This window comes from Cavia porcellus, unplaced genomic scaffold (genome assembly GCF_034190915.1).
Source record: "Cavia porcellus strain 051 isolate PalLab524CR breed Dunkin Hartley unplaced genomic scaffold, mCavPor4.1 scaffold_2, whole genome shotgun sequence".
Lineage (NCBI taxonomy): Eukaryota > Metazoa > Chordata > Mammalia > Rodentia > Caviidae > Cavia > Cavia porcellus.
Window position 1 is genome coordinate 35,434,102 of NW_026947485.1, and position 15,340 is coordinate 35,449,441.

Genomic DNA, 15,340 nt, shown 5'->3' on the forward strand with positions numbered 1-15,340 from the left:
AGGCAAAACCCCACCCTTAAGGACCTATCACACAAACAAAAAGCAATTGTGTCACAGTGAAATACATGTAGTTTATAAGAATGTATAGCAAAAAAAAAAAAAAGTGTCTAGGTATCTGAAACATTCAGAGAATGGGTGAAATTTGAGCCAAATTTTAAAGAATACCTCAGGATTTTGCAAGCAAACAGGATTGAGAAATCAGTTCAGGGAGCTACATGGTAAATTTAAAAATATAAATCTATCACATATTTATATGCCAGCTACAAATATCTAGAAACAATAATTAACAAAGAGCTACTATCTTCAAAAAGTATGATGCCCAGATGAAATCTAACAAAATATATGTAATACAGTACTTTTAGGAAACGTATTACTAAGCATTATTAGAAGGCATAAATGAAGGTTCCCAAAATGAGGCATATCCTTCTCACTGATAGAAGACTCATTATTGCTAGCATAGAAATGTTTTTTTTTTATTTTAAAGAGATTAAGACAAAAGAGGACATAACAAAGCAGATCAGAACAGAACAATGTAAGGAGCACAGTATTTCACCACAAGACAACCCGTAATTAACAATAGCTAGCATAATGTCTTTCTTTGAAATAGCTGAGCACACCTTCATATACAATATTATCAAACATAACAAAATAGCATAAAACCATTCAAGAGAATGACAGTATTACAGGGCATTCAAACCAAATAACAGAAAACGAACAATGGCTACTATATTCTCTCACTGTCCACAAAAAATTGGTTTATACTACCACACATAATAATAGAAATATTCTTAAAGTCAATCAAAATCATATTATACTTTTTGTGGAACTCTGCAGAAGACTAAAGGACCAAGGACAGCAAAGATAATTTTGAATAGCAAAATAACTATAAAGTTATATTATAAAATTATAATAATTAAAACCACCTCGTTCACAGGTATGGAAAGGATCAATTGAATAAAAGAAATAACACTGGAACAAACTCATGCATAAGTGAAAACCTAGTCTGTGATGACTGGCATTCTAAATCAATAGAAGAAGGATTTCAATAAATAGTCTGAGGGCTATAAAGGAGAAAAATAAAATTAGATCCCTAGTTGTATCACTTATAAAAATGGACTTTTGATAAATTAAAGAAAATAGGCAAGTCTCTGTAAGACATGGCAAAGCAAAAGTTCTTAAAATAAAATCCTATGATATGAAAAAATAAGAAAGAAATTTTACTACATTAAAATTATAAAATTTTTATAATAAAAGATACCATAAACAAGGTAAAAAGATATACTACCAACTTGGATATTTGCAATTCATCTAGAAGACAAAGGATTAGCATACGTAATATATGAACTACAAATAAAAACAAAAGGAACAAAATTTCTTGGAAATATACCTCACATACATACGCTGTCTGGAGCCAACCATTCTTCCTCACCACCCCACTTCTCACTACTCAACCCAATGATTTTAGATAGAACAGATGATCATGGTACTGAAATTAGTTCTATTTAGATCTCAGATTTTTTTCATTAGAAAAAAAGACAATTTTCTTCTTCAAAGCAATATTCTGTTAAAAATTTTTTTTTCTTTCTGCAAATCTGGAAAGATATAGATTATGGCCTATACCCTTCTCTCTCAATACCCAAGCCTCTTCCCCACTTAATTTCCCATGCAATAAAGTCCTTCCTAAAGAAAAAAAATCAACCAATTTTCTTTTTCCCTGGGACCAGAAATTGAACTCAGGACCTCGCACTCACCAAGCAGCACTGTCCTTCTAAGCTGTATCCCTGGCCCAAAAAAAAAAAAAAAACCAATTTTAAAAAAGGAGATAGAATTCATTATTGACTAGCCTTAAGTAATAAAACCATAAATCAAAAATCTGAAATCCTAAAATGAACACAATACAGAAATAAATTCTAATAATCTAATTTAATATGTGACACTTACTTGAAAGCAGGCTCACTGCCAAAAACTGCAATTTGAACAGATGTACATATCCTATACAAATATATATATATGCTTATCTATTCTGATTTCTGAATCTTCATAATTTATCCCAATAAGTATAAACCAACACAAAAGCTGAAAAGTAGTATTTTTCTGTTGAACAATATATAGTCATTATTAAAGAAGGTATCATTTTGAATAAGATGCTGTAACCAATCCTATAACTCTCATGAACAAAACATTATTAACCTTCCACTGTGAAAAATGACTGCTCATTCATAACCAGGTTTCAATACAAAACAGAACACTATGACAGTTCCCACTCTTTGGTTATCAGTTTTCCCTAAAACACTTCATGAAAGACATAGTGAAATTCTTCTGGGAAGTTGGAATGAGTTAGAGATATTTAGCATATTTAATAAGTATTCCCACCAATATCTCCTAGTGTTACAGCTAATCTAATTTGGAGAAATAAAGATAAAGGGCTTTTACCTCTTGTGGAAAAGAAAACAATTCAAATACAATCATTCTGCTGCTGAGACTTCTGGGGTCCTCTGCTAACTCTGAATGAGCTGAAAGTGGATATGTACCGTCTCTAAGAGGCACAGGCCTTGGGAAAGTGAGGATTATGTGCAATTTTTTTTTTTTCACTCATTTGCTTCATACTTACCATCAACAACAACCTCCTAGGAACTTTCACAAATTCAAAAAGTAGCAAAACTCAACAGACTCAGATAGAGGCCAAACGCTACAGTATAGAGTACCCTTGCTTTTAACAAGATTGTCTGCAGCATAAGACTCAAAACATCATTTTCTTTGTTATTAATTGAAAGGAAAAAAAAAACAAACAAAGTGCTAAGGTTAAAGTTCTTTTAAATAACTTATTGAACATCAAGTTTATAAATCTTTAAAAATTCTGCATCATGTAGAATTCATTCTTTAAAATGAGACTTGTGCTAGGTCTGGTGACATACGACTGTGATCCCAGCCACTTGAGAGACTGACACAATAGGATCAAAAGATTCAGGAGAACATAAGCAATTTAGTAAGACCCTATTTCAAAATAAAATTTTAGAAAAAAGGGTTGATGATATAGCTCAGTAGTACAGCACTTGCCCAGTATATGTGAATCCCTGAGTTCATTTCCCACAAAACAAAGCAAAAACCAAAACAAGACAAAAATGGGATCCATTATCTTCCTCTGAAGCTTAAAAATACCTCTTATTATGATTGCAACATGATTTCAGTACTACTTTCTTCCATTATATAGCATGCCTTGCCATTGTTTCAAAAGCAGACAGTAAGTAATAATCATCTGCCACTTTAAACATGAATCGAGGGGAGAACTTCACCAGCAAGCCTTGTGAATCCTAAAAGGGCCATTTTTTAATGTGCATTACAAGCCTGAAAGAACAAGAAAAGGAGGCTTTTTTAAAATCTTAGTGGAAACAACCCTTTTCACGGGCTGTTCTCTTACCAACATATCAGTGGCACTGAGATAGTGCTTGCTGGCCATGCACTGTTCCAGCTTTTGAGGTACTTGCTTGATGTTTTCAATTTCATCGAGCAGGTTCAGGACATGCTTATGTTCAATTCCTTCAATCCACAGTTTCCGAAGTTCATCCCGTTTGCAGTGCAACAACATTTTGCATGAAAGCAGATTTTCTTTTACCTAGAGTACAACAGATTTGATCTTGGGTCAATCCAAAGTTTTGCCAGCCTAAACACGTAATATAGTTAGTATTTCTACTGGTACTACTATATGTAACAATTCCTAATTCCCAGCCCCACTTATTTCCCTTAGTTAGTCCACTTGCAAAATTCTAATCCTAGTTCTGAAACTGACTCACCTGGATGCACCTCTACCTCTCTGTGTCTGTATTTTCTCTCCCATGAAATTAGAAAATTACTCCCAACATACCTTTGAGTGAATCTAGAAATAATTACTAAGGATATAAGGCATTCTGAAAATACGAACCACCACATAAATGTAAACACGTTTAAAGGGGAATGATCAATTAGAGAATGTAACACTATTACTCCTTCTCTAACCTTCCTTCTAGATGATCTACTCAGCTGACAGGTCACATAATCCATGCTCTAAAACTTGAGTTTTCACTGAAAAACCTGCCGAGTTCTAAGGGGGCCCAATCATCACAGATGAGTCTCATAACATGTTACGAGTTACCAATTAGTTCTTTCCCTCTTTCAGACAAAATTGTTAGCCAAAGATCACAACACCCAAAGAAAGACAAGCATCAAAACATACAAAAAGAAAGAAGTACTGAGGTGGGAAAGGTACTGATAGGGAAACAGAAACCGTGCAAGAAATGTGAGTTCATGTGTGTGTGCGTGCGTGGAAGTGTGCACCTATGTCATACTAGAGATCAAACCAGGGGCATTCTACCACTGAGCAATATTCCCATCTGTTTTTATCTTTTATTTTGAGTCAGGGTCTCACTAAGCTACCCCGGCAGTATTCAAACTTGCAAACTTCCTAAGTAAGTCCCCCTTTCTGCTAAGATTACAGGTATGCACTACTGAGCCCAGCTTGGAATTATCTTGAGGAAAAATAAGAGAAATTATTACATCAATGAAACAAGACAGGTTAACTATAAAAAGTTTGGAAAATGAAAAACAACTCTTAGAAAAATATTTTATATGTTTAAAAAATTTTTTAAATGAAACAAAATTTAGAAAACATCTGTGATGAATTCTCCAAGAAAAAAAACACATGCACGAGCACACACACATACATGCATACATACATACATACATAATGAAAAACAAAAGAAAATAAGAGGATTGAACTAACAGTCCAATACTTGCCAAATATGAGATCCAGAGGAAGGAAAATAAAACAAAATAGAGCAGAAAAAATGTTAATAAAATCTAAAATTTAGAAACAAAATTTTTTAAAACAAAAATCATGAGTTCCCATATTGAAAAAAGCATACCAAGTACTTAGGACGATGGGGTGAGAAAAGTATCTCCACTGACACCTTAAGAACACAGGTGTAAGACACAATCCAAAAGCTTTTAATAAAAATAAAAGGAAGGTTTTATACAAAGAGTTAGGAGTCACAATGGCATCAGACTTTCCTGAACAGCAATACCAAAATCTGTAAGACAAAGGAACCTTATAACCTTCAAAATTATTTCCAAGAAAAGCTCTCACTCAAGTATGAAGAAAGAATAAACACATTTTCAGATGTGCAAACTCTCAAAAAGTGAACATTTTATACAGCACACCTCAGGAAATTTCTGTGGAATGTGGTGCACTAGTACAAGAGAAAAACAGAAGAGATGAAACATGGGCTCCAGGAAAGGGAGAGTACAGCACAGAAGAAAGGCAACAGGACCATTCATCATTAATGCTCAGGAAAATAGCAGAAGCAAAAAAATTACATCAGAGAAAACTTACATACTGCAAAGCTTAGTGGTAAATATTTACATAGTTATAAAATGAGCATTGGCTATTTAGCCAACAGTAGGACACAACTACTATTTTTAGAGAGGATTAAGGAGGAAGATGAGATGGAGTGGGGAAGGGCAGTGGAAAGAGGACTAAACCGTCATCTTCCAAAGCTGAACACAACGTTTAAAATGGAAAATTTAAGGAAAAAAAATAGTGTAAGCATCTAGTAAAACTAGAAACATCTGGGTAACAGGGTGCTAGAAAGATCCCTGAAGTGTCAGGATTGGGCCTAGAGTAGGATGAAGCAAGGAATCCCTAGTTTTCAGTAACCGTTTGGGGGTTGATTTGATTTGGGGCTGTCAAAGCCAGTTCTAGATCCCTCTTAAGAGTTCTTGGTTTCTGGGATAAGAGCTTCAGCTTTTAAATTCATTTCATTTGATGTCTTAGTTAACACTGTTAGAATTCGATTTCTAATATTCCATTCATATCACCTTAGTGCTATAATTCTCAGCTTTTTTCTTCCAGCTATAATATTTGCTATAGAAAGAGTTAAAAATAAATTTTATGTCATATGACACCCAACTAGGTTCTTGAATATAAGAGTGGGGGATAAACTTACAATATGTCAGTAAAGCTGGGAAAACTCCTATCTGATTGGAAAACGGCCACAATGGCATTTCATACTAGCATATATACCATATAATCCATTCAATTACCACTTTTGCTCATTAACTGTACGTAAAAGGGAAGATAAAGTAGAATTCGTGAAGGAAAAAAGCATAGGCATCAGGCACTATAGAAAATGAACTTTATCAAAATAATTCCCTTGCCGGGGATTTAGTTCAGCAGCATTAAGTGCCTGCCTGCCAAGTATAAGGTCATGAGTTCGATCCCCAGTACCAAAAAAAAAAATTTCCTAAACTTGGGTAACAACACTGTAGACACAAGAAACTACAAAACTTTCATTATTGAATCAGTCCAAGGCTTCACTTTTTGACTAAAAAGTCATATTTATATACAAATGTTACTTTAAAAGTTAAGCATGGGGTCAGTCAGCAACAAAAAAGAAAACACATGAAGAATCTCAAAAATACTCTGATGGGCAAAAGGCGTGAAATTCTAGAACAGGCAGAACTAAACCACAGTAACAAAACTGAACTCAGTTACTTGCAGCAGGATGTGGGATAAATTCACTGAAGAATATTCCATCCAATAATCTCCTTCAACATCCCTTGTGATCTTTCAAACAGGTGAGTCTTTGGGGGAACATTTTAGATCTAACCCATAACAAGGGAATTATATGTATTAAATGGATTTTTGCTTTGTGGTATTTTCAATTTAGAATAGGTTTATCAAAATATGATACTGCTGTAAGTCCAGGAACATTTATATAACCAAAGGAAATGAAAACATGTCAGATATCTGTACTATGTTCACTACGGCATTACCCATAAGAGCCAACATAAAGAATCAACCCAAGTGTCCATCAGTGGATGAAAAGGTAAGAAAAATGTGACTTACATACACAAGAGCATACTATTTAGCCTTTAAGAGAGATATCTTGTCATTTGTAACTAGGGGTCTTGACCTAGATCTCTGATCTCCCAAACCAGTGTATGGCAGCGGTTTAAATAAATTGAGACAAGTTATATGATTTTAGGGCTCCAAGAGGGTCAAAACGCTTTAGCTGAGCTCGAGACGGAGGCTAAGACAAAGACTTCTCTGGACCACCCACTTTATTAGGTCCAACAACAAGGGGCTGGGAAACTGAACAAAGTGCAGGCAATGAGCAGGACCTTGGGAGTCACTTCAAGGACGTCTCCAAGTAATGAATCAATTCAATTCAATGTAACTGTCTTATCATGAAGACATGGTAGGAGTGAGACTGTAGGAATAATTTCTGCAGCTGCAGTCTCTATCTTGTTAATTGGGGTTGGAGCCAAGTGTCCTCCGCTGTGGCCTTATCTTGCCCTATGAGGTATCTCTGACTTCACAGGCCACTACAGGCCTCAGCCAGGACCAGGGAGTGATTCATAGGGGTTTACTTACTATGAATCAGCTCCCATAGCCAGGCAAGGGGCCAAATCCTAGGATAGACCCACAGATAAACATAAAGTCCAATTAGTAAAATTTAAATCCTGCTCAGAGCCGCTTTGTAGTGGTCTCCAACATGTAACAACATGAATGAATCTGGACAAGATTATACTAAGTGAAATAAGTCAGGAATAAAAAGACAAACATCAGATGATCTCAGTTACCTGTAAAATCTTAAAAAGACAAGAATAAAAGTGATAGTTACAGCCAGGCACATAGGCACATGCTTGTAATCCCAGAACTCAAGAGGATGAGGAAGGAGGATTGCCATGAGTCAGTCAGCCTGGGTCACATAGTGAATTCAAGGCCAACCTGCACTACAAAGCAAGACCCTACCTCAAAACAATAAAAGTAAAGAAAAATTAAAAACCTGAACATCAAAAGTGATGATTATCAAGTTTAATAAGAATGAATTTTTAAAATCCTCACAAAATAGACTGACTACACGTAATAATAATGTACTTCATGTTCTAAAATCTCTAAGGCTGGGCCTGTGGCTCAGTGATAAGAGCCCACTTGCGTAGCATGCATAAAGCCCTGAGTTCAATTTCCAACATAAAAACCAATCAATCAACACAAAAAAATTGCTAAGAGATATTTTAAGTATTTGTACCACACAAAAGCAGTAAGTATGTGAAGTAATACAGATGTTGCTTAGCATAATTTAGACATCTCACAATGTATTCACATCTCAAAATATCATGTTGTACATAATAAATCAATGTAATTTTTACTTGCTATTTTAAAAATGGAGGAGTATCTATTCCCCTCAGTACCAAACTATATATATATATATATATATATATATATATTTCTCAAATTCCTGTTCTACTTTTATAAACGTGGTATTTTCATTCCATTCTATTCGATTTAAAAGGATAATTAAGATTGAAAAATTCCTTAAGCAAATATACAGAGACAAGCTCCTTTTGCTTCCTCAACATTTTAGTGACTTGCTCCTAACCACCTGTTCCATAAAACCAAGAATTTCAGTTTTCATACACAGGTGCTGCAAGTCATTCTAATTAGAGGCTATTAGAAGAAAGAAAAAAAAAAAAAAAAAACAAGGAAAACATGGCTCCAGAAGCCACGTGGATAGAAATGAGAAATGATCCAGCCAACAGAAAAGTAAAAATTTTGGCAGCCCAGTCTAGGGAAAGATAACGAGGTGAAAAAAAACTAAATGAGGCTTTTAACTTACATTGCCTTATCTTTCACGAAAGGAGAAACAAAGGCATACTTAAGAGGATCTAAGGGATATATGGGGAAAATGATGGAAGCTTCAGGTTGTAAAAGCAAAAAGGACTAAATTTGGATCAAAGAGAAGCAAAGAGGCAGAACCAACCTTAAGTGTACATATTTTCACAATAAATATGGAAGCAGTTCATTCAAACTGTAGATCAGAAAAACACTGCAAAGTTCCCTGTGGTCACTGAAGATTAGTAAGTCATTATTATTCTCAATTTTCAAAACATAAAATATGATTACATCTTTTGTTATTAATTTCTTTGTTACATTTTGGTAGTAAATCTGCATATAAGTGCTTTCATAGGTATTTGCCCGCCACACATGTCTAGTCCAATGTTTCCATAAAATTTTATAGAAAGAACCTTGAAATGCGAACTTCAGAAACACTGCTCAATGTTTGGTTTAAAATCTCTCTGGAACTACAGATCATTTTTAAATTACACTCATACTTTTACTTTTTGTATTATTCTCTTCACTTTTTAGCTGCCACTCTAAGGTCTTAAATTCTCTGTGAGGCGCCCCACAACTCTGTCCAAAGGCAACACCTTTTAGCTGCTGAGCTTTCTGAATATACAAATACAGAAAGAGTTGAACTTAATGCAAAGATTACTTCATACTTCTTGGACTACATTAATGAACTCCAGAGTACTGCCCAGATTGTAAATTATGGTATCTCATTATTGGCCATTGCTTACCATGTCCATTTGTAGAAACCTGAGGTCTTTTTTTGCCTTTCTCATACCAGCAGCTAGGAATTTCTGTCTTAAATTTGAGCTATCAATAACTTCCTATAAAAAGCATGTTGTTCCACTATGGCATTCTTCATATTAATTAAGGCTATTTTTCATTCTAATTCTACCTTTCAAAGTATACTTTCATATAAAGGCAAAAATGTTAGGTAAATGTTAAGTAATGAACATTGCATTATTAAATAATGAAGCTTGAACAATTTCATGTAGTTATTTCTAGTTATAGGCAAGAAAATCAGGTTTCAGAGCTTGATCTAGCACCAAAAGAGTGGGGGAAAAGAAAGCAGGATGAAATATAAGTATGTATAGATCACAATATAGCAAACTCTCTGTTCTCCTGTCAGCCTGTTCCTGCAAAGAGCATTAGACTTACTAGAGTACTTAGTATCTTTAAAGAAATCTGACACCATCTCTCTAGCTAGTATAACACAGAAAAATACTCAAATTCAAATACCAAGAAGTATGTCCTCTATGGCCCAAGTCTCCAACCTACATTCATCTATTTTGATGTTCCTACTATAACAGACAGTCATTACTAAAGACACTGGCAGAATTCATGGGTTTTTAAGGATTCTTAATGCTATAATACCTCATTTTGACCAATTTTACAATGCACTCAAAGTAACAATCACCAAAGTGTTTTATTTATTAATCACATTTCCAGACTTTATCAATCATATATGCTATTTTACTTGTACATTTTTTATTATATAAAAAATTCAAAATTGAATTCACCAATATAAAAACGTTTGGCCATTTGGGAAATAAATCAAAACCACCTTTTATCTCTCATTTATCTCAAGGACATAGATTCTGCCAATATAACATAAATCAATATATGAAAGTGATATAAAAAGTGGGAAGTACAAACAGTTCTGTGGTCTTATACTTTAGAAAGGGGCCATGCATATATATGAATATATTCATCCATCCTGCTCCCCCACTGATCAACTCCTAGCTGAAAATTTAGAGAAGGCATTTTAAAATATTAAGTAACATTATGTCATTCTACGTTCATGACTTTTCAGTGATTTCCCGTCCTACTCAAAACTCAGAGTCCTGAGTAACTGTTGTGTTTATATCTAGAAGTCCCCTCAAAGCCTCACACCTCATAGGTGGGGGGTGTCATCTGGACCCTGGTGGTGTGATACTCATCACTGGATTAGTCCACTGATGGATTTATAGCTGGGTATGATGCTAGGAGGCGGAACCTGATGGGAAGAGGTTTGTCACTCTGAGCGTGGCCAGGAAGGACATATCACTCCTCTCCTTCTATCTCTCTGTGCTTCTAGCTGCCTCGCCATGAGCAACTCTCCTCCAATGCCCCTCTGCCATGCCATCCTGCCCTGGAGCCAGAAAACTGTGGAAAACAACCTCTACAGGGGCTGGGGGTTTAGCTTAGCAGCATAAGCGCCTGCTTTGCAAGCAGGCAGTCGTGAGTTCGATCCCCAAAAAACAAAAAAGACCAAAAAAAAAAAAAAAAAGAAAGAAAACAACCTTTACAAAACTGTAAACCAAAAATAAATCTCTCTTTTAAATTGTGGGAGTGTAGCAATCTGCCTCAGCACTGAGTAGCTCAGTAAGAAAGCGACCTATAATACAGTACATGTCCCAGCCCATTGCACCATACCTCCCACTATCCCCACTCCTCACTGTACTCCAGCCCTGCTCACCTCCTTGTTGCTTCTCAAACTTCTAATCATCACTGCCTCAGGATCTCTGCCCTTTCCAGCCTTACTTTTTGGAGTGGCCTTCCTGACCCCACCTCCTTCAGGTTTGGCACACTGGCAACCTCAGTAGAGCTTTCCCTGACAAACCTAATTAAAAGAGCAACTCTTGAGTCTCCTTTCCTTGCTTTCTTGTGTTTTTGTTTATTTGTTTTGTTTTTCATAACACATTTTATCAACTGTTATTCCATCTGTTTGCTTATTTATTAGTCTATAGTCTCTCCCTCCTGATCAGAATGTAGCTTAAAATATAAACTCCACAAAGACTGCAATTTTTGTCTGTTTTCTTTCCTTTTACACACTAGAGTCTAGAAAATTACTTTTAGCACAAAACTGACACTCAAAATACAGAGATTCAGTTTTAGTAAATATTATCTGTCTTTCTCTTTTCTCACTCATGTATAAGCCCCGTGAGGACAGGGACTGGTGTTTTCCAAGTCCCAGAACCTAAAATAGTATCAGGAATTCAACAAATATTTATTTAACAAATTCTCCATATATTCTTTTGGTAGAGAACAGAAAAAACACTTCAATTCAGTTCTATACACCTTCAACATCGTGTTGGCTCTAAAATAATGTAGCCCAAAGATGACTGAATCCCCCACATTTTTATTTTAAAAAATAAATATCTATATTTTGTATGGAATCCAAAGTACAATTAAAAACCAAAAAAGCAACAAGGAAAAATTAGTGAGGAAATATCAGTGTTTCCTTGATGATAAGAAATGGACCTTCATGGTATAAAACTGTCAAATTATGCAATAAAAACATATTCCCAATATTTTCCTCCTCCTAGTAATCAATTATTAAAGGTTTTTTTGCAAAGAGCTATAGCTCTTTATTTCTCTTCCCAATACTGAAACCAAGTCAGAAGACTGAATTATGTGACATTTACTTTCTTGCCACTGTCTGATGTAATAAAGGTTTCGTTTGTTTGTTTTCTTTTGCTCAGAATCTTCACAGTCTGAAAATGAGGAAGGTAAGAAAAGTAGCATGACTAAAACAAATGTGCAGTTCCCACAAAGAGGTCCTCTTTTTTCAGTACCAGGTGAGCATTTTTTTGTTTGCAGCAAAGATGCTATCGACTCAGACTGGCAGGAAGCAAAGCAGAAATCAGTGCTGGTGCTTCCCTGGAGATTAGGACAAAGTCTTTTCAGTTAACCACACTAATCAGAAAACACAAACACCAAAAGGTCCTTCACCTTCACTATGATTACCCAAGGCAAAGCCAGAAGGTCAGCAGCTCTATACATTCATTTTCTGACTCCTCTTAAACTCAGTATATTGGAACTAATCTACAGCTTTACCTAGTTTCATAGATAAATCCATAGGATGAAGTCACCATTTTACAAGCAGTTATTTTTAAAATGTAAAGAGGACAGTGCATGCCTCCAAAAACGTAAAAAGCTTACTGGTCCTGGAACTAGTTTCTTGAGAGTGAAGATCATGTATCGATAGTACTCTTAGAAGCATAACTTATGTATTTGCTTATAAAATCGTAATTTAAGGTCCAGAGGATACAAAATAAAACATTTAGGATGCCACAACCATAGCCATTTCTAGGCAGGCACTGGCCAAGGAGTCCCCTACCAATCTCATAGCACAGGACAGTGCAGTCTGTAGCCCCCCAGGAGAAATAAAGAAGGCAACTGCCAAGTGTAAGGAGAGCACCCACATGATGATTTAGACCCCTCACCCTAATACCAACAAACAAAAAGCACTTCCTATCTTAATGTTTCATACATTGGGGTTACCCTCTTTAAATGCCAAAATCCAGCACTAAAGACTTCAGAGTCAAGAAGACCAGAGTTCAAATTTAAATTTGTTGAGAGAATAAATACAATCATGCCTGCAAAGGAATACGTGTTCAATACAGTAGCAATTACTTTATCTATAAAAAATTACATGTCATTCACAGACTGGGGGGAGAAAGAACAAGGCCACGCCAGCAAATAAGTCCAGTCTAGGAACCAGTGCCATGCACAGAGCACCACTGGACTGGGAAAAGCCAGACCCCAGCCCCTTCCCGTGTGTGGCTAGCAATACAAGATGTACCAATCCCTGCCCCACCCCACCCTCAGTAAGCAACTGACTTATCCAGAGAAACACAGGCTGTGGTGATAGCTATCAAGGTAAAAAGCAATTGGATGCTTGTGGTGCTTTGATGTTTCACTAAATAGCAGGTCTAGGGCCAGTGGTCTGATCATAGATTCAGAGGATAGTGGTACACAGTGTGACATCTAGCTAGGATCTCCTTCTGAGGGTTGTAGCCATTGTTGATTTCCTATGGTCTTGTTTTGAAGAAAGACCATAGGAAATATCGTTTCCATTGTTTTGTTGGTTTGGGTTTTATTCTCTTGTGTTTTGTTTGATTATGCTAAATCCAATAGCAGGAGAAGCTATTTCAAAGATAGCAAGATATATTATGGTAGCAATTTGGGATTTACTGCTTGCTCTGAAATCATTCATTGCATTCATTGGGGTTTTTTTATTATTTCTATCCTATTCTGTTCTGTTTGATTTTTACTATGTCCGAAGTTATCTGCAGCTATTTTGAAGATATTAAAAGGCATTATGGTAACTATTATTGATTTGGTAATGTTCTGACGTCCTGTGTCTCTTACACTGTTTTGTTTTGATTGATTTTATTCTGTTTTATCCTCTTTAAAATAAAAGAATTACATAAAAATTATTAAAAGAATGACATCAAAATATACAGTCGAGAATTACATAAACACAATGTAACAATACATGTCTTATTTTATCAGTTCATCATTTCTTGGACAAATATAACCCTTAAAAGTCCACTTTACCCTTTATGTACTAAAGTTTTATTGCCCTAGAACCAAAGACATACCACAAAAGGAAAAGGGGAAAGTTAAACAGGAAGGCAAACAGAAAGAAGGGAGAGAGGGAGAGGAGAGAGGAAGAAAAGGATAGAGTAAGAGAGGGAGAAAGAGAGGAAGACAGGGAGAGGGAGAGAGACAGAGAGAGAAGGGAGAAAGGGAAAGGAGGGGAGAGAGGGAGAGGAGAAAGAGCTCTAAAGCATGACTAGAAAGTTGCAAAATAACAAGACAAGCTCATCATGAAAAACATACTCAAGAATTTTATGAACATTTCATCATATGTTTAAATAATTTACATGTCAGAGTTTCTTTACAAAAAATACCAGAATACACAATGATTGTAGCAAAATCACAACCAAATTTTTAAGTTTGGCTTTGAGTATGACATGACATACTCAAAGCCAAACTTAAAAAGAAAAAATATTTTAACTGCTATGGTAATATGCCTATTCAGATAAAAGAGGAGCTGTGAGCACATTAAATATACTTGCCACACTGCGATGGAGCCTCTAATAGTAAACAGTTCTCCCCCATCAATTCAGATTCCTGTCAGTCTTCCTCAAGTTGAGACTATTTTGCTCTGCAATGAGAAGTAACTGAAACCCAAGGATGACACATACTGCAGAAGCAGCAGCAAGCCCAGGATGGGCTCTGTGTTCACAACACCTGGCTGTCATGATGAGCCACCTTTGAGGATTATCTCCTAGCACCATGGTGCCTCTCCAAGCCACACCTGCACTAGCCACAATCACCAGATGAAAAGAGGCTCACCTGCTTTATTTTGTTCCGGGAGTTAGTGATGCGTTCGGTGATGCTCTGGTAGGTGCGAATGGCTGTTGTCAACTCTGTGTAGTGCTGCACTATAAGCTCATCGAGGTCACGGTCACACTTCTCATAGGCTTCCTCAAGGCGGCCCTTCTCATTCTCTCTGTCTTCCACATCATCACTAGTGGACAGAGTCCTGATGAAGATAGAGAATATATCAACCAGAGTGAAATCTAGAAAGCAAAGCATAAGAAGGTACTATGGTTTGCATCTAGATGTCCCTCCAAAGCCTCATGTGGTCATAGTTTTTTCAAAGATTCGTGCCACAATGGGGGATTAAGGGGGCTGGGATTAAGGGAGGGTAACTGCTGGATCAGCCCACTGATTGGATTGGCATTACCCAAATCCCAGTAGATTGGATACAATATAAGGGAGAGAAAGAGGCTTGCCTCTATCTTCCCTTGTTGCTTTTAATACCTATGAGTGCCATGAATTATCTCTATTTTGATGCCCTTCTGCCAAGTCACCTTGCCTTGGAGCCAGCTGATTATG

The 15,340-nt window shown here is 36.1% G+C and overlaps 1 protein-coding gene across 2 annotated transcripts in view; it reads right to left on the minus strand.

The window, feature by feature from the left end:
* Exoc4 (exocyst complex component 4) overlaps positions 1-15,340 on the minus strand; it is a 722,212-nt gene that overhangs the window by 684,202 nt on the left and 22,670 nt on the right. For both annotated transcript variants that reach the window (XR_010044694.1, XM_003467878.5), the window contains exons 2-3: positions 14,795-14,984; positions 3,419-3,613 (exon numbers count right to left, since the gene is read on the minus strand). Coding sequence is in view for 1 of the 2 variants with exons in the window: in XM_003467878.5 (XP_003467926.2) it covers positions 3,419-3,613; positions 14,795-14,984 (385 nt within the window). In the remaining variant the exon portion in view is untranslated. The remainder of the gene's footprint in view (positions 1-3,418; positions 3,614-14,794; positions 14,985-15,340) is intronic.